This window comes from Cricetulus griseus, chromosome 2 (genome assembly GCF_003668045.3).
Source record: "Cricetulus griseus strain 17A/GY chromosome 2, alternate assembly CriGri-PICRH-1.0, whole genome shotgun sequence".
Taxonomy (NCBI): domain Eukaryota; kingdom Metazoa; phylum Chordata; class Mammalia; order Rodentia; family Cricetidae; genus Cricetulus; species Cricetulus griseus.
Genome location: NC_048595.1, coordinates 40,405,161 through 40,425,115, shown reverse-complemented (window position 1 = coordinate 40,425,115; position 19,955 = coordinate 40,405,161). Strand labels below are relative to the sequence as shown.

The 19,955-nt window shown below is 49.7% G+C and overlaps 1 protein-coding gene across 7 annotated transcripts in view; it reads left to right on the top strand.

Moving 5' to 3' along the window:
- The window catches only part of Ttc39a (tetratricopeptide repeat domain 39A), a 56,714-nt gene that overhangs the window by 12,158 nt on the left and 24,601 nt on the right, over window positions 1-19,955 (top strand). For all 7 annotated transcript variants that reach the window (XM_035439723.1, XM_027402451.2, XM_027402449.2 and 4 more), the window contains exons 2-5: window positions 9,043-9,147; window positions 16,641-16,772; window positions 17,711-17,787; window positions 18,156-18,223. In XM_035439723.1, the coding sequence (XP_035295614.1) occupies window positions 9,043-9,147; window positions 16,641-16,772; window positions 17,711-17,787; window positions 18,156-18,223 (382 nt within the window). The remainder of the gene's footprint in view (window positions 1-9,042; window positions 9,148-16,640; window positions 16,773-17,710; window positions 17,788-18,155; window positions 18,224-19,955) is intronic.

Genomic DNA, 19,955 nt, shown 5'->3' with positions numbered 1-19,955 from the left:
ATGGCAGCCACGTGTTATGATGAGTCAGATAAGAGCATCTGGGGCCCAGAGATGGTGGCCCGTTAACTCTTAATAGGCTGGGGCTCTGGGCTAGGAGATCATGCAGGCTTCTGTGAACCCACCTCAGGTCTAGGTGCATAGCTGACATCTGCGGACTGACCCCTCCTCACTCTAAGAGTAAGAGGGGCGGAGACCGAAAGGAGATGGGACTGAGTATGAGCTTTGGAGTTAGGAGGGCTGAGTTGCAGTTCCTACTTGCCACTTATTGGAGTGTGGCTCAACACAGGTCGCATGGAAGCAACTGCCCCAGTTTCCACATCTGGACAATGGCAATTGTAGGGATTGTTTGAGAGGGCGAGCGTCAGCTGCCTGCTAGCGGTGAGCGCTAACCCGCCAGATTTCCTGCCTTCTTTTCTCTTGAAAAACACTCTCCTCACCCCGCACCCCTACCCACGCTGGACAAGTGCTTAGAATGAATGAATGTCCACGCCTGACTGCAGAGGCTCGCCTTTCTCTGCCCAGATGGCCCGGCAATGCGGCTGGACCGTGAGAGCTCAGGTGCGGGGCGCGGCGAGCCGGCAGCTGTGGCCTAGGAAAGGCGGAGAGTTTCCGGGTCCCATGGGTGGAGGTGTCCGCAGCTCCGGGAGATGTCAGCGCCAATGCTCTGAGGCCCGGGCCGCGCCGACCTTGAGCGCCGGGGTCTCACCTGGCCAGCGCCCCCGGGAGGGGAGGGAGGGGAAGGAGGGGCGGGCACTGCAGAGCGCGGGCGCGGCCATGGTCCCACTGCGCGGGTGGGCAGCCCGAGACCCGCCCGGCCCGGCCCGGCTCGGCCCCGCCGCCTTCCCCGCCCCCCCGGCGCGCCCCTCCCCGGCCGCCGCGTCGCGGGGATCCGGCCGCAGCACCTGGGCCGCGCCTGGCGTCAGGCGCGCGCAGCGATGACCACGGCCGGTGGCCCGGGCGCCCTGCCCGTGGGGTGAGTGGCCGAGGCAGCCTCGGGACGCGGGCCATGCTGGGTGGGTTGCTGCAGGGGCTTCCGAGGAGGAGCCCCAGGACCGCACTGCGGCTCCAGCCGCTGGGCAGCCCGCGCCCTGCTGCCTCCCGGGAACCCTAGCTCAGTCACTGTCCTTCTGGATCCCAACTTTCTCTCCCTCCTTGTGGAGTGTGCACCCGTGGGGTGGGCCTTGTTACGATCCACCCTCCTTACAGATGAGGAAACTGAGGCATAGTTCTTAACTGACTTGTCTTCGATTATCCAGGAGGTAAGAGTGGGGAGTGAGATTTGAACACAGCTCTGTCTAGTGGCATCCCCTTTAGAGTTATTTAGGGTGTTTGAAGGGCTCTAAGTGTGCTCAGGCCCCGGGGTATTGGGTGTAGCAGGAACCTTGGTTATCACGGTGGGTATTGTCACTGCCAACATAGCTGTCTTGGCCGGCCCCACCCCCTCCCCGACCCCCACCCCACCGAAGTCACTGTCGGACCCCCTACATTGTCCCCTGGCACTTCCAGCTGCGGGTGGAGACAATCAGAGAACAGCTCTGCTGTTCTTCTGTCTAGATGCTTGAGGCTAGTTGCTGGCTTCCCTGGCTGCTGGGAGGTTGCTGGGCAGATACTGCTCAGGTGATCTGGGAAGGGTGCCCTCCCCCCCACCTGGAGATCAGAACAGGGACAATATTTGCCAAGGGCCTGAGGCCTGACAGGTGAACAGGGAGGAGAGGGACCTGGTGCTACCGGCCTGCTGGGTCTGAGAGCTTGGAAGTTCGGTGCTGAGGGACACGGTGGCCTGCAGGAAGGCTACCCATGAAGTTTTCCCTTAATCATTTTCTACTGTATAACTTTGGTCAAGGCTGTCACCTCCCTGACTTCTGGCCCCTCCTTTGGAAAACACAAAGAGGTTGGGCTAGCTGTGCCCTCCCTGCTGAGGGCTGAAAGCCTCACATCTGGAGCTTGTCCGGGTACTTTTCTGTGCAGCCCTGTAGAGCACAATCCTCCAGTACTAGAACAGTGGTTTTTCAGAAGGTAGACACAGCAAGGCTTCCATCCACAAATCCCAGATTTCTCCTCTGAAAGCCACCCTCATCCCTCTTGCACACATCTGTGCTTGAGTCTCTGGACTGACTCTGGGTTCCTCTCTAACCTTCCAGCAAGCACAGATCTCCAACACAAACAGAAAGAGTATCTTCTTGTATGCCTGTGAAGGCCCACTCTTGGCAGCTACCCAGGTTCATCTGTCCATGCCCCTGCCTCAGTCTGTGTTACCCTTTCGGGTGTGAGAAGATGAGGGCTGAAGTAGAAGCATCTCCCACCTCTGCCATAGATACTTAGTCACTCAGATCTTGTCTAGGTCTAACTCAGGGGGAAAAATGGTCAAGCCTCAGATTTCTACCATAAAACAATAATTTCTTGGAAGTGGGGATGCAGTGGGTTGAGACAGGGTCTCATGTAGTCCAAGCTACCCTTGCATTCTCTACATAGCTGAGGATGACCCTGAACCTCTGGTGTTCTCATCTCTCCTTCCCACCAGGTAGGACTGCAGGCATATGCCTCCGTTTCCAGCTAAAAGGTTTTGAAATGTTTTTAAGGCTTCAGAAGATAATTTGAAAGACATATTTCAAATGAGAGAGACAGACAGACAGACAGAGAGAGACATACAGACAAACAGAGAAAGAAAGAGAGAGAGAGAGGAGTCCAGAAGAAGGCATTGGATCCCCTGTAGCTGGAGTTATAGGCAGCTATGAGTCACTGTGAGAGTGACATACATTAACCACTAAGCCATCTCTCCAGCCCCTGTGGTAAATAATAAAATTGACTTCCATGTTCTTGCCTTCCCATGTTGTCAGATATTAACCCCATGCCCACATACTTTATTCTCTATTTAAGAGAAAAGTCTTGTTAGGGCTGCAAAGTCCTCGTGGAGACTGCCTCCTGCCTTCCCTCTCCAGAGATAATTACCAGCCTGAATCTTGGGTTTATCATTTTCCATTTATTCTCCTGCTAAGTATAGGAAAATCTAAAAACAATCCAGTTTGGGGATGGGGAATGATTTGTTCTTACTTTCAGGTATTCTGTAAATGGAACCACGCAGCACACACCCTTCTGTGGTTTACTTCTCTAAAATTTGGGTTTGTGAGGTTTTACCTCCTTGGTCCCACATGCTGGTCCCCTCACCCTGACACCTGCTTTGTTACCTTGTGTAAAGACTCCGTTTGTTTACTCACCCTTGTTAGACATCAAGGTGGTTCCCTGTGTCCTGCTACTCAAACACAGCATATTCCTGTGTGGCCATCGTTTGCACGTAAGGAGTGTGCCTCTGTGACCCCTCGTGGGTTACTAGTGTAAACCTGGTGCATTCAAAGCCTGCCCCTCCCTCCCTTCTTCCTCTTCCCTTTCTTTCTTTCTTTCTTTCTTTTTTTTTTTTTTTTTTTTTTTTTGGTTTTTCGAGACAGGGTTTATCTATGGCAGGTGGATCTCTGTGAGTTCGAGTCCAGCCTACAAAGTCCAGGTCTACAAAGCGAGTTCCAGGACAGCCAGGCTGTTACACAGAGAAACCCTGTTTCAAAAAACAAAAACAAACAAACAAACAAGAACAACCCGTAATAGTTCATGAGTACTTCCCATTTCTGTCTTTCCTCACAACCCTGGGTCGTAGGTACCATTAGTCCCATTGTATTGACAAGGAAATAGAGGCTTACAAGGTTGAAGAACTTTCTGCTGGCTGGTGTGGGGCTCAGATGGTAGGGCACTTGTCTAGCATACACCAAGTCATGGGTTTGATTGCCGAGTGCCAAATAAAGCTGGGCATGGTGGAACACACCGGTAATCCCAGCACTTGGGAGGTGGTGGCAAGAGGATCAGAAACTCAAGCTCATCCTTGCTAAAAAGTGAGGAGTTCCAGGCCAGCCTCAGATATAAAAGACCTAGACCAGTTTCAAAAGACAAAAACACAAAGCCTTTACCCAGATGCTCAAGTATCTGCCGAGCTACAGTTCAGCCCAAGGCTGTCTGCTTTCAAAACTAAGAGGCCATGCCTTGTTAAGTCATGCCATGTAGTATTGACTATGTGTAACTAAGGACCACAGAATGTGGGGCTTTGGATGACACCTCTTGACCATTTTTGAAACTTAGAAAGGTCAATTCAGAAGCCACAATTCCCCATAGATGCTCACTTTGTTCTTTGCACTAGAGTCCCATACCTCCAAAGGGCAGAGCAGAAATACAATCCAGGGTTGGCTCCATTCTGTTTCCTGGTCTCCTGGCTGAGGTTAGGGTCAGGAGTTAACTTGATCTGAGGGGGCTCCCAATTACCCTGCCCTTTTGAGACAGGGTATCAGACCAAGCCCATGACACAGGGAGATGGGAAGGAAAGGTGAGTAGAGCAGCTCCAGATGCCTGGCACCCCTCCTACCCCCCAGCTTGCTCCTCACTGTGGCCTCCTGTATATGGGGGTGAGTGTGTATGTGTCTGAATGGGACAGTCCTTTACCACTGTGCCTAAGACCCTAATGTAGGTCTCCATCCATGTTCCATCCATCCTGCCCATCCCCATCCTTTATCCATGCTTTAAAGTCCTCAAGACGTAGCAGAGGCCACCATCAATCACCACAAGGGCGTACACTGGGCAGAACAAGGTACCTTGGAACAGAAAGGCCTGGATGACAAGGGAGCAGCCTGTGGAGACTTGGGGTCTCTGTCACAGCCAGGGCAGGGGAAGCCTTGGAAAGGTGCTGTATTTTGCTCCTGCAGAAAGCCCCTGGGAGGTATGTCCACATGCAGTGCCTTCACTCTTATCTGTCAAGTGTAGATAAGAGCTCAGCTGGGAGCAAGATAATACCACGGCCAATTTAGATAAAGCTTGAGTGATGATCTCTTGGTGGAGGGAGTGACTGTCAATGCCATTAATTCCATAGGGCCAATGTCCCCAGTCTTCCTGGACTCCCTGGCCAGGCCCTGCCTCATCTCTTCATCTAGCAGACTTTCTGGAGCCTGTCTTCAGCATGTCCAGCCATGGAACCACCTTGTACTGCCAGCCCTTTACACGCTTCGTTCCCTTTATGGACTTCTTTCTGTGCCTTGGGTTCAGTTCAGTGCCTTCTGGCTGAGAAAACTTCCTGTGCCCAGGCTGAGTTAGGGCCTCTTCAGTCCTGATGATTTTACCAGTCACAGCCCTGTTAACTGTGGCTCTGCCTGCTCGAGAGCCTTCAGAAGAAGACTGAGCTCCTGGAGGACAAAGTTCCAGTCTGGGACCTCTGTTCCCAGAGCCCAGACTGAGCATCAACTAAGAGAGAGTGTGGTGGGAAGGACGGCAAGAAAACATTGGTCCAGGGCTATCTGTAGCAGAATCAAGTGCGTGCGTGCGTATATGTGTGTGTGTGAGAGTCTGCTGTAGACCCACCTCACTTTAATTAAGCCAAAGAGGTGCTGAAGTCCCAGGGAAACAATCAGGCTGTGGGTCTTTCTCACTTCTCCTTGGGATGGGGTGAGGGATAGGGTATCGGCAAGAACCAGAGGCAGGCTTTTCCTCTGCCCTTAATGGATATGAGCTACCTGATCCCTTGAGGTTAAGCAATGGATACCAACTTAGGCAGAAACCCAGATCAGAGCCCAACCCTTGGCTCTGTGATCTTGGTCGAGTCACTTCACCTCTGTGTTTCCATTACCTCATTTGCATTGTGTCTAACCCCATGTCATAGACCACTTTGAGGGTACACATTAGGAATGTCATTGAGTACTCGTGGCACTATGCTTGCAGAGATGAAAGGATTGGACGCTGGTTGCTAGGCTGTGCCCTGAACACAAAGGAAGACAGACATGCCAAGCTTCAGGAGAAGAGGCCCAGCCCACTTTGGGTGGGGCCATTTATGACCATGGAAAGGAAGTCGGTCTCTGCTCTTGGAGACATGAGAAACCATGATGAATTTGAAGTTACATGGCCAGATCTGTGTTCTCAAAAGGATTCTGTGGCAATTAAGACAGGGCTGGGTTAGAGGTGCTAGTGTTTCCAACAGTCTGCCTTCAGAACAATTACCTAGGCCTGGGTGGGTTATACCAGGCACCGTCTAACATGCCCTCCTGAGCAGCTGGAGGTCCTCTCCAGTGGTGGGAGCCAGAGTGTGACTGGAAACAAGCAGCAGCCATTGCAGTTTAGGACTTTTCAGACTCAGAAACCCCAGTCACTCAAGGCAGGGGAGGTGAGGATTTGGGCTTGCACTGTGTGAAGGCTCAAAACCCAGCCTCCTTCCTCTGCACTTTAGAAGCCCCTGGGGTTCCAGCCTCAGTGAATAGGAGAGGTCCTGACTGCAAAGAATCTGCCAGTGGAGAAAGCAGTTCCCTAAAAGTGGCCAACGTTGATTGATTTTCCTGAAAGAGTTTGTTTTTTAAATTCACATTTCCTTTGAGGACCTAGAATTCATAAAGTAGAATAGTGATTTATTTTACAGCCTCAGGGTGGCAGCACCTAGGGAACCTGGCCAAAATCAACAGAGTCCTTTCTGAAGGCATGGGTCCTCATCCCAAAAGTTCCCTTTGGGATTACTCAAATGTGAGTTACAGATAAAAGTACAAAACACACAAGGAAACAAGCCACTATGAGTGACAGGGCCAGAAACAACCAATAGCAGAATTATTCTCTCTGAGGATCTAAAATGATAAAATAATACAAAATTAGTTGTGTCTAAAATGTTTGAAGAAATTGAAGCCTAATCTGAAACAATAAGCTGGGAACCAATGGCTGTCTAAAATAACCAATCAGATTTGAAAGAAGAATCTAGCGGAATCTGTGGAATCGCTGGAATTGAAAACCACAGTCAACTTGAAAAACCCAGCAAGCAACTAGTAAATTCCACACGTGAAGAGGAACTAGTGTAAGCAAAGCCCTGAAAAGGGAGCAGCTGTGTGTTAGGGGGTTCCCTAAGGAAGTTCTCAGCCTGTTACCCCAGTACTTGGGAGGCTGGGGCAGGAGGACTGAACCAGTGTTTGAGGCCAGCTTGGATTGCTATCTTAGTCTCTGTCTTCTTCTCAGTTTATTTTATCTACATGGATGCCTTGCCAACATGTATGTGTGTGCCCCACATGTGTGCCTAGTGCCTGCAGAAGTCAGACAGGGGTGTCTTATCCCTAGAAGTGGAGTTATGGATGATTGTGAGCCGTCATGCAGGTGCTGGGAATTGGGCTGTGGTCCCCTGCAAGAGCAGCAAGTGCTCTAAACTGCTGAGCTACCTCTCCAGGCCCTATCTTCGTTTCTTTCCCTGTGACTGTGATAAAAATAACTCTGATGAAAGCAATATAAGAAAGAAAGGGATTATTCTGGGCTTACAGTTCCTGGGGAATGCTATCCGTCATGCTGGGGAAAGTGTGATAGCAGGAGCAGGAGGCTGGCTGCTCACATTGCAACTGTGCTTAGGGAGCAGAGCTGGACTATAAAGCCTGAAGGCACACCCCTAGTGACCCCTTCCCCACCCCAATCAGCACCGCTACCTGGGGACTGAGTGTTCAAACAAGAGCCCATGGGTGACGTTTCACATTCAAACCACAATAGCTTCATTGTAAGACCCTGTCTTAAAAGACCAATGAGGGCAGGCAAGATGGCTCAGGAGGCTAAGACGATTGCTGCCCAGCCTGACAGTCTGAGTTCAATTCCTGTGACACACAAGTTGTCAGCTGATCTTCACAAATGGTGTGTGTCTCTCTATCACCTTGGAAAGGGTCTTTATTTAAAACCCAAGTACAAAAAACCACTGCCAATAACCAAATGCAGAACCCAAGAGAGAAGGGAGAAGGGCGTCTTGTGGGACATGAAATTCAGTATTAAAGGGGCTAAGAGACTAGGTAGGAGGTCATAGAGGAGATGGAGCCCAGTGAGAGGGGTGGGTCAAAGATGGCTATCAGACTTGTGGCTTCAGAAACTGGGTGGAGATGTGTTGCTCATTAAAAAGTGGCAAGGCTGAGGGAACAGGCTGGGGAGAAGGTGCAAGAGGCAAGCTTTGAATGCTTAGTTGGCCTGGGAAGACCTGCTGGTAGGCCTCAGGGTACGTGTGGGATGGGCCTAAGTGGAAAACTTTTTCTCTTCACTGGGGTTTGAAGATCAGGATTTTCTTCAGCAGTATGGCAAACTTCTATAGGAACCTTCTTTCAAGTGCATACTTTTAATCCCAGCACCCAGGCAGGTAGATCTCTGTGGGTTACAGGCCATTCTGATCTATATAAAGGGTTCCAGGTAGCCAGGGCTAATAGCCCTGTCTCAAAACAAACAAACAAACAAACAAAAAAACCTATCCTTTCATTCAAATCAGGTTCTTGGAGAAGAGGCATTTTCATTTTCCAGAAGGGAAAGTTGAGACCCAGGAAAGCTCAAACCTTGGACTTCATTTGTTCATTCATTCATTCATTCATTCATTCATTCATTCACTCATGGATTTGTTAGGAGCCTGCTTTGTGCCAGACCCTAGGGCTGGGGATACAGAGGGATAGAAGCTTGTATCTTAGTGAAGGGAGACAGACAATAATTTAAATATATAGGACGGATGCTAAGAACTGTAGGGGAACTTGAGGGCCAGGTATGTAGGAGATGTCATTGGGAAGGTGACTTGAATATGGAAGGCTTTGGAATGCTCATACAGAACCATTGCCCACCATGGCCCATTGTGACAGTGTCAGTTCTAGAGTATAGGCCTGAGGTCAGAAAGAACCTGGAGAAGAAATACCCAGAGAGGGACCAGTGTTGGGTGGTGCCCCTCAGGGGCCAGCAAAGCCCAATGGGTCAGAAAGGCCACAAGGATTCCCTTTACACTTGTGAAGGGTAAGAAACATTCATTCTCATGGCTTCCTTACTCCCCATCCTCAGCCCGTCCCTACCCTGCCATTGAGTTTCAGATGACACCCTCCCTTCTTCCATCACTGGGGACACTGAGAGGTGGGTGTAAACTGTCCCTGTGTCTCAGCATGGGCAGCCCAGAGGACGCCTAGTCGTCAGGTCAACCAGCCAGTGAGGCTCTGTCCTGGCAGGAGAGGCCAAGACTCAAGTTAGTTGTGTGTCTGCTTCTTTGCTCAGGTCTCCTGTGAGCAGCCTCCATGAGGCCCTGGACCAGTGCATGACAGCCCTAGACCTCTTCCTCACCAACCAGTTCTCAGAAGCACTCAGCTACCTCAAACCCAGGTGAGCCTTAGAGGTGTGTATGCACACATGTAAGTGCACATGTGGGGATGGACATGGATTAGAAGAGCCCGTGAGTACATTACACTTTTGGGTCACCAGGACCCCTGAAAAGTCTCATCCAAATGGCTGTCACCCCTTCCACAGCCTGCGAAGAGCCAGATGGTTTCCACAGAGACTGGGAGCTGGTGATATTCTATTCCTATTCCAGTCCACTGTGGGGAGCAGGGAGGGGTCTTCCAATCCACTCTAAACTGCTCCTTCCCTCTTTAGGACCATTCACTGGGCCTTCGGGTAGTGATGAGGGCTGCACTTTAAGGCATTTGTCCAGTGTTTGCTGTTGGGTTGCTTGTTTGGTTTTGAGACAGGGTCTCAAAGCCAACCTCTGAGTTAAGATCCTCCTACCTCCACCTTCCAAATGCTAGAATTCCCAGCATGCACCACCAGGCCCAGCATACTATGTCTGAATAAGACGCACATGCAGTGTTTTCTTTCCTAACCTCCACTTCTTTTCAGTTTTTAAAACTGAGGTATACTACAGATACCATAAATTCACTTTTAATAAAAAAAAAAGGTGTGTGTGTGTGTGTGTGTGTGTGTGTGTGTGTGTGTGTGTGTGTGTATAGGTTAGAGAATAACTCTAGGGGTCAGGTCTCTTGCTTCACCTTGTGGGACCCTAGGGTCAAAGTTGGGCTCTCAGGACATGTACTGCTGAGCCATCTTGCTAGCCCCAAATCCAATATTTTGTTACTTTAAAATCCTCATCTCTTAGTAGATAAGAATGTAGTTTTCACTGGGTATGGTGGTGCACACTTATAATCCCATACTTGGGAGGTAGAGGCAGGTGGACCTCCGTGAGTCCGAAGCCAGCTTGGTCTATATAGTGAGTTCCAGGACAGCCAGGGTAACACAGAAAGATCCTTTCTAATAACAAGAGAATTTAGCTTTCTTACGTACATATGGTGGTGTGCACCCTTCACCTCAGTACTTGGGAGGTAAAGATAGAATGTTCAGGAGTTCAGAGTCATCCACTGTTAACAGAACAAGTTCAAGGCCAGCCTGGGCTGCATGAGATCTTTATCTTGAAAACCAAAACCAAAACCAAAAGAATTTAGCTTTCTTACCCATGTGCCACACATTGCTTCCCTCATCCCACCTTACCGTATTACAATGTTTAACCAAATTGCCAATTGATATTATTATATCCTCACAATTAGTGCATCTCTTATACCTTTGCCAACACACACAAAGCCACAGCTCTCAGCGTTTATTTTGGAGCCATTTGAGTGACCATGTCTTGGGAGCACAGATTTAGGTTACCCCAAATTCCATGTTCCAGTATGAAAGCAGTCTCATGAAGTTTTTATAGTTTTACAGAGCAGAGAAAGCCACAAATCAAGGCAAGTGTAGAATACATTGGTGGGTGCATCAGAGAGGCAGGTAGAACAAGATGAGTCTTTACTACAGTCTCAGGATGCTCTTGGCCTTCTTAGCTTCTGGATTGGTGGGAGCTAGTAATATGCTAAAGTCATAGATTCCAAAAGGTTTTTATCTACAGGTCACAAGAGGTTAGTTCCGACGAAGAGGTGGGCAAGGAATGGCTGTAGCCCTCGATAAGGTGACTAGCACTGGAATTCTATAAGGTGACTAGCACGGGAATTCTAATCAGCCGCAGGCGCAGCTTCCTTTCAGAGGTTTTCCTTCATAATTACTTCTTATCAGGATGAGCTGTGTATGATGAGCTGGATAGATAGCATTTTCTTGCTGGAGCTGTAAGTGGTCTTGGTCCCTCGTTTCCTAGTTTGCTGTCCTTTACACTTAGCTTGGTAAACACATACTTGGTATGTTTGAGCATCTGGGGGAGAACCCTCCACGGGGTGACCCCATCCCAAGTTCTCCCCAAGGAAGCGTGAGCTCCCTTTCCCCAGAACCTTTTGAGGGAGACAAGTGCCTCCTGGCCTTGTCCAGCTGTCCCCTCCAGCCCCAGCCTTCTGCCTCACATGATTTCTAGCAAAGAGTTGCATGGAGATTTTTTTCCTGTCAGAAGTGTGAAGGCATCAATCACCTACTTAGCTGCTGTGCTAGCCAGTTTTGTCAGCTTGACACAAGCTAGGGAGGGAGCCTCAACTGGGAAAAAAAAAAACGCCTCCATAATATCAGGCTTCAGGGAAGCCTGCAGGGCTTTTTATTAATTAGATTGATGTGGGAGAGCCTAGTCCATTGTGGGCCGGTGGTCCTGGGTTCTAGAAGAAAGCAGACTGAGCAAGCCACGAGGAGCAAGCCAGTAAGCGGCGTCCTCCATGGCCTCCGCATCAGCTCCTGCCTCCAGGTTCCTGCCCTGTTTGAGTTCCTGTCCTGACTTCCTTCAGTGATGAACAGTGCTGTGGCAGTGTAAATTGAATAAACCCTTTCCTCCTTGAGCTGCTTTTGGTCGTGGAGTTTCACCACAGCAATAGCGACTACAACTAAGACATCTGAGTCCTAGTTCTTACTCCATGTGTGATCTTTTCTGTCTCCTTCTCAGAAATGTTCCAGGTCTCCTATTACTCCTGTCTGTCCAGGTTTCAGAGCAGTGGGCTGGGACAAAGGTCTCTTTCATTCTATAGTTTTGTAATAAAGTCTTTCTGTTCTAGGAAGTTCCCTTTTCTGTTTGTTCCCTTTGCTTCAGCCAGGTGTAGGCTTCCCAGGTGAGCGGTCTCTAAGCTTTGCGCTCCTCTCCCTTCTCCTTTATGGTTCTTTTAAAAGGTGTGTGTGTGTGTGTGTGTGTGTGTGTGTGTGTGTGTGTGTGTGTGTGTGTGTGTGTGTGCGCGCGCGCGTGCGCGCGCGCGTGTATGTGGCCACTGCACACAGGTTGAGGTCAGAGGACAACTTTCAGGAGTCAGTCCTCTCCCTCCACAGTGTGGATTCGGGAATTGAACTCAGGTCTTCGGGTTTGGCAGCAAGCGCCCTTACCCTCACTGAGCCATCTTGCTGAGATTTCACTTGCATTTTCCTCCATGTCCCTAAGTCCGACTTCTAGTTACTTCCGTGATCACATGACTAATTTCCTAATACTTACTGTTTCTCTGCATATTCTTTTTTGTCTGTAACATCTTCTTTCTTTCTTTTTTTTTTTTTTCACTTTCATGTTTGTGTACCTGTGTGTGATGTGCATGTGTCAGGGTGTGTGTGACTGTGTGTTCGCATGCATGTGGGGACCCAAGGTTGATGTTGAATCATCCTTGATTACTCTTCCACCTCATGATTGAGGCAGGGTCTTGGAATCAAACACACAGCCTGCTGACGTGGCTAGTCTTTCTACCCGGCTTGTGCTGGGGGTCCCCTGTCTCCACATTCTTGGGGTAGAATTACAGGTGAGTCACCACACCCACCCAGCATTATTGTGAGTTTCTGGGAATCCTCCAATCCCCATACTCAGACTGCAACTGCTTTAGCTGCTGAGCTGCCTCTCCAGCCGCCCTCTTCATATTCTTACTTGTATTTTATGTATATTGGTATTTGCCTGTATGTATGTCTATGTATCATGTGTGTACCTGGTACCCAGCCACAGAACCAGAAGAAAGATTCAGATCCCCTGGAAGTTAAAAAAAAAAAAAAAGTTAAAAAAAAAATCGTGACCCATCATGTGGAATTGAACTTGGGTCCTTAGCGAGAATAAATACTCTTAACTGTTGAGCCATATATCCAGCCATTATCCCCTTTCATTTGAGACAAGAATCTTACTATTTAGTCCAGGATGACCTCAAACTTCAGATCCTCCTGCCTCGGGTTGCCCATTTCTGGGATTGTAGGTGTGTACAACCACACTGGGAACCCAGGATGCCCACCCCGCTTTAGGACACACTGTTTCCCTGTGCCAGTCTGGAAGGTCAGTGTCAAGTTCCCTGCATCTCACCTCAGGGCAACCAAAATGATGAGATGTCCTAGGGAAGTAAAATTGCACTCCACCCATATCAACCAAAGACTTTGCAGAAATTGTCAGATTTCCTTCTATGAGTGGAGCGAAAGTACCTCATCACCTTCACTGAGAACCAGAGTGGTGGTCAATAGCAACACAGCCCCCCCAACACCATTTACTCCCATTGAAACTTCAGAGAAGGTAGGGTCCACAGTCATCCATGACTCTGTATTGTACACAGGTCTGCTTGGCTGTCCTGACCCTATCGAAGGGAGGAGCATCCCTTCTGTTCTCCCTATCAAGGGGAGGAGCACCCCTTCTGGGCTCCTTGGGCTTAACAGGGTTTATCACGGTCCCCTTCCTGTCTCTGCATCTGCTGTCTGGATGCTGCATCTCTGAATAAGACTGTCTGCATTGCTTGCTGGCATGTGAGTCTCAGCACTGTCTCCAGGCACTGACTAGAACACAGAGGCAACTCCAATAACTTTTCCTGTTGAATAAATGACCATGGCTTGTCAGTGGAAGAGCTTGGATTCAAGTCCAGTCCCATCCTGTGCTGCAGGCTGCATTCCGGAGTGCTGGGCTATGCCAGGTCTCATGCAGGGTGGTGTGGTCACCTTGCTTGGAAGGGCCTCATGCGGCTTCCTCCCAAAGAGGAGGGAGGGGGTAGAAAAGGGCATGTACAGAGATAAGTGTGTTCCTGGTGTAGAAAGTTCAGGGTATGCCTATGGGTGTCCTGGAGCTTCCCTGAAGAAGAGGCAAGGCCACCTGCTAAGCATGAGGGGCCAGGCTGTACTGAGGGGATGACAAGGAGAGGAAATTTGTCCCTAAGCAGGATGAGGTTTTAGCTGAAGCCAACTCCAGCTCAAGAGTCACCTTCTGCAGGGCAGTTCCTTGCAACCTTGCTCAGTGGCAGCTTGGGGGAATGGGCAGTTGTGTAGCCCTGGTCTGGGGTTCCTATCTGGGTACAACAGAAGGTCTGAGGGCGAGGAGGCCAGATGTTGAGGCTGAGGCAGGGAAGGAAGGCTGCCAAGGATCTAGCAAGGCCTCTCAGCCTTGACTGCTAGTGGAGGAAGGGGCTTGAGAAGCCTCCAGGCCCACCATCTGCACTGTCCCCCATCGTGACAGCTGGCCTGGGCCCTAGGAGGTGGGACTCCAGGAAGCATCCTTTCACAGAGCTGGGTTCAGCTCAGGGGACCAGGTGCCACATATGCAAAGGAGAACTTGTGAGGCTCATATAACACTGCGAGTTTGAATTTGGAGTCACCGTACTCCTGAATCCCCTTCCAGGCCACTCCAGGCTGGAGTATTCAGTTGGTGAGCTGGTGAGGGCCAGAATTCTTACCCACAGGTACATGGTAGGGCCTTGGGTCTCAGACTAGAAATTCCACTTTGTCTGCCAGCGGCCTGGGCAGGGCTCCTTCCTTCCAGGCCCAGCAGGTGTGACTGGGTGGGTAGGGCTGAGTCCTGGGGCTCAGGGCCCAAAGGGAGAGGGAAGACAGGGTGGAGAGACTCTGGGGAAGAGTCCAGGAAGCCCGAAATGTTCTCAGATATGCTGTTGGTCCTGTTAGGGAAGACCCTCAAGGAAGTGACTCTGGACACTGGTGGGACAGAGGGACTCATGTTTACTGAGCGGGGTGATGTGGCCTGAAATCTGAAAGAACAATTTCAGTCATTGTAGAAACCCCAGGACAGAAAGATTATTATATCCAATTCATTTTCCCTCCCTCCCTCCGTCCCTCCCTCCCTTTCTCCCACTCTCCTTCCCTACTTCCTCCCTACTGTTCCTACTCAGAGTAGTCTTAGCACAGGTTGGAAGGCATCTGAGAACTGGCAGGGCAGGGAGCAATCCACCAGCCTTTTGTTCATTCTGGCCTCAAGAATCTTGACCCATAGCAGGCATATAGTGGTGCACGAGGGAGGTCTGTTTAATGAAGTCTAGGACCCTGCCTCAAAACAAAACCAAAAAACCTAACCTCTGAGGGTCACCCAGTAGGAAAAGAGTAACCCATCCACGGGCCTTGCTCTAACTAGAAAGGAAGATGGCCGAAGTCACGTGGTCTCTGACATCCTCAGCATTGGCCTGGTACTGAGGAGTTTTGTGAATAATTGACAAAGGCCCTTGAGGAAGGGAACCAAACTGCAGGCTTCTGCCATGGCAGGCAGCTGTTATCCTGCCAGGCTCAGTGGCCCCAGCCATCCAGCACCATCACCCCCTGTTGCTGGGTAACAGCCAAGTTCCAGGCTGCTAAGGGGTTCCTCCAAGTGTAACAAGGAGCTGGCATTTTTCCAGCTCACTTTTTTTTTTTTTTGGTTTTTGGAGATAGGGTTTCTCTGTGGCTTTGGAGGCTGTCCTGGAACTTGCTCTTGTAGACCAGGCTGGTCTCAAACTCACAGAGATCCACCTGCTTCTGCCTCCAAGTGCTGGGATTAAAGGCGTGCGCCACCAACACCCAGCCCAGCTCACTTTTTGCCCACTGCCCTCTCCATATGGGGCTAAGTGCAATCCTCATACCCTGGGATACTCTTTTGTCTAGAGCTTGGGTCTGTTGAGTACAGGGAGGCAGGAGGTAAAGGCTTTCTGAGGCCACTCTGGCTCAGCCCCGTCACTTCAGGTCACAGAGATGAGTCACAACAAGCTCTGCCCCACGGCACCCACAGTCTGCCAAGGGAGGGTAAAGCTTGTGGTTGACTCAGGCTGAGTGTGGTCTGTGCAGGTCCCAAGGAGGAACCTGAATTCCCAGGGGTCTTAAAGGCTGAGGCCTGTGGTGACTGAGTCAGATGATGTGGGTCAGGACAAAGATATCTCAGTCTTGGGGAGCAGCCTGGGAAGGGCCTGGAAGAGGAAAGTGGGGGGGGGGTTCGGGTTGTTAGGCTTGATGGCAAGCACCTTTTACTGCTGAGCCATCTTGCAGGCCCAGTGTTATAGTCTTGAGTGCTGGGAGATTCAGCCCAATGCTGTAGGTCAGATGAAATGGGGAAGCAGTAATAATGGGTCTAGATGGTTCTGGGAACGGGCAGGATGGGAGGTGTGTGTGTGTGGGGGGGAGAGGCAGAAGGCAAGAGGCAGGTACTGCATGGGTAAGAACAGCCTCAGGCCAGCACCTGTGTCCCCTCCCTGGGAAGGTCACTTGAGGTCACCCATCAGGAAGAAAAGAAGCTGGGAACTGGACCAAGATCTTTTTTTTTTAAAATACTTTATTTAACTTTATTTTATGTGCATTGGTGTAAGGATACCAGATCCTCTGGAACTGGAGTTATAGACAGGTGTGAGCTGCCATGTGGGTGCTGGGAATAGAACTCGGGTCCTCTGGAAGAGCAGCCACTGCTCTTAACCACTGAGCCATCTCTCGAGCCCTGGACCAAGATCTTTTGTTTTTAAATTCGTTTTTAAACTCTTGGCAGTTTCTTGTCTGCAATGCATTGTTACCTCTTTGATCCCCCCTTTACTTTCTGTATCTCACTCCCACCCCTTCTCTCCCCTTTCCTCCTTGGATAGAGGTCATTTGAGATGCCATGAAAGGGTCAGATTTGGAAACATGTCCCCTGCAGCCAGCCAGCCATCTCTGGTGCTCTCAATATCCACTTTGTCCCACAGAACCAAGGAGAGCATGTACCACTCACTGACATATGCCACCATCCTGGAGATGCAGGCCATGATGACCTTCGACCCCCAGGACATCCTGCTTGCTGGCAACATGATGAAGGAAGCACAGTCGCTATGTCAGAGGTCAGAGCCATGGGGACCGGGATAGGGTAATGAGGCCACCCTTCTGTCTGTCTCCTTCCTAACCAAGAGCCTGGTGTATCCCTTAAGTACTACTACTTCTGACTAAGAGGCCTTGTGTCCTCCCTCCAGTGCTGAGAGCTGTCCCTGTTGACATGGCTGTAGAGCCTTGTCTGAGACAATGGATTCTGTCTCTGCCACTTTTATTTGGTCTTAACTAGGTCTTTCATGGGACTCAATTTCCTTCATTTATAAAAGAGGTATGATGACTTATGAGTCACAGGGTTGCCCTGAGGACCCAGTGGCAGGGCCTGGGTGTACTTGAGTGAGTTTAGTCCACAGTCTACGAATGAACTAACTGTCCCTGAGTGTTTGTGTACTGGTGGCATCATTTACCACTGAGCATACACTCACATCTACTCTGACCCAGGCCCTGGTGACCTAGAGAATCATTAGGCCCAGGAAATTCTGCTGTTTACACTACCTAACGGGGACACAGACCCCCACTCCCTGACATCTAATATGAGTCAGGCAAGCTGGAGGCACTATAGGCTTTGTTCCATAGTGCAGATGGCTCTTGGGGAAGCAATACCTGAGCATGGTCCCGGAGGGTCCCAGAGACAGTGAGCAACAGGCCAAAAGATTAGAAAGTCCATACTAGGGATTGTGGCTCAGTTGGCAGAGCACTTGCCCAGCATATGGGTTGCTCTGAGTTTGAATTCCAGCACAGTGAAGAAGGAAGGAATGAAGGAAGGACTCCAGTAAGCCAGCCCTGGACTGGGACAGCTGTGGGCTGTCTTGAGAATCCTGTAGGAGACGCCTACAAACCTTCAAACATTTGAAAGTATAGCAAAGGGTGTGTGTGTACAAAGACAAGTATGATGTAGGCTGGTCCCTCTTTCAACCTCATGGAATCACTAGAGGCCTTTTTCCTCCTCCAGGCATCGGAGGAAGTCTTCTGTGTCGGACTCTTTTAGCAACCTAGTCCACCGTCCCACCATGGACCAGTTCACAGAAGGTGTGGTGTCCAAGATGTCTTTTCAAGCATGGGCTCTGCTGGTCCAGAGAGGGGAAGGGGAATGTGGAGGGGGAAAGAGAAAAGTTAACCATTCTATTGTCTCCAAGGGGGGCTGTGCTATGGCCTAATGCTGGGACACAGGTGGCTCTGGCCTGGGGCCTTTGGAAAGAGTTAGAACAGGAGAAGCCCAACCACCAGACAGCATTATCAGCTAAGCACCTGGAAGCCTGGAAAATGTGGCCTTGCTCCTAGGGCCCAGGGCTGTTAGAAAGCGCCTTTGTGACTTTATATGGCCCATTGGGAATGTGCCTTTACTTGAGCCTCCTGCCTAGAACCCCAGGCTTTGTTTTGTTTTGTTTTTCCTGCAGAGGAAATCCATGCCGAGGTCTGTTATGCAGAGTGCCTGCTGCAGAGAGCAGCCCTGACCTTCCTGCAGGTAAGGAAGCTTCCCTCACCCCAGCCCACCCCACACATCTGCAAAGAGCCTAAGAATTCTGGGACAGTCACCACATCCAAGCACGACTTGCCCTGAGAAGTGGCAAAGCCTGAGGCTCACAGGCCCAACCCTGGCCAAGCTAGATGAGGAATTCTCAATCCTTCGGGTCACTGCTGCTGCTATTGTCAAGAGTCACATGGACATAGGCATTGTCACAGGTCTGCTTTGCTTGCTTTATGTAGCAAACACTTGTAGCAAATAATATAGCAGGCTTTTGCAGGTCTATAGATGTGTAATTTTACATGTGTGTGTGGTGTGTGCATGTGTGTGTGTGGTGTGTGCATGTGTGTGGTGTGCACATGTGTGCATGGAGAATGGAGGTTGATATCAGGTGTCTTCCTCTTACTCTCCATCTTTTAACATATTTGTTTAGTGCATACCTGTGATGGGAAGGGGAAGGCATGCCATAGATGTGTTGGAGGTCAGTGAACTTTTTGGGAATTGGTTCTCCTACTTTGTTTTTGAGGCAGAGGCTCTCTCGTTATTTCTGCTACTGAGCTGTGTACTCCAGGCTAGCTGGCCTGAGAGCCTGATTCTCCTGTCTCTGCCTCCATTCTCTGGGAGGGATTTCAGATGCAATCCACTGCATCTGGCCTCGTAAATGGGTTCCATGGATCAAATTCTGTCCTTTGGCTTGTGTGGCAAGCACTTTGCTATGGGAGCTGTCTCCCTAGTCCCTGGATATGTTAGTGTTCGCATAACTCCCACACATGAAGTCCTTTCTGATGTGTTTACACTTGTTACTTAACCCCTCACAGGACAACAAAGCACAGTTTTAGGGGGGAGGACTCCTCTCCCTAAGGTCACAGGATTAGCAAATAGTGAACTGGGATTTAAGTTTGGGTCTGGCCAAGTCAGAGATGGGGGTCTCCCTACCACAGTGGGAATTATGCACACCGTCACTACCAAGTTTTACTAGAACTCCTTGGTTAGCATATGACAGCTATCATCACCGATGTGCATGTATGTATGTGTGTTGGTGGAAAGTAGATACATTTTAGTTTGGGCACTATTTATTTTCTTTTTCTTTTAAAATTTTTTTTCAAGATAGGGTTTCTCTGCATAGCCCTGGCTGTCTTGGAACTCACTCTATAGACCTGGCTGGCCTTGAATTTGCAGAGATCTACCTGCCTTTGCCTCCCATGTGCTGGAATTAAAGGTGTGCACTATCACTGGCTGACTAGCTCTTATTTTCTTTAGCTTGGTTTTTGTTTGTTTTTTTTAACAAATTTTTTAAAGATTTTATTTATTGATTATGTATACAATATTCTGCTTCCATGTATATCTGCACACCAGAAGAGGGCACCAGATCTCATAACAGATGTTTGTGAGCCACCATGTGGTTGCTGGGAATTGAACTCAGGACCTCTGGAAGAGCAGTCGGTACTCTTAACCTCTGAGCCATCTCTCCAGCCCGTTTGTTTTGTTTTTAGACAGGGTCTCATTATGTAACTCTAACTGATCTGGAACTCACTATGTAGACCAAACCGGCCTTGAACTTACAGCAGTCCAATTGCCTCTGCCTCTCATGTGCTGTGATTGAAGGTGTGTCTTACCATACCTGGCCTCCTTAGCTCTTTTTAATTAAAAAAATTACTTTATTATTGTATTTTATGTGGGTGGGTGTTATGCCTACATGCATGTCTGTGTACTAATTGCATGCCTCCTGCCC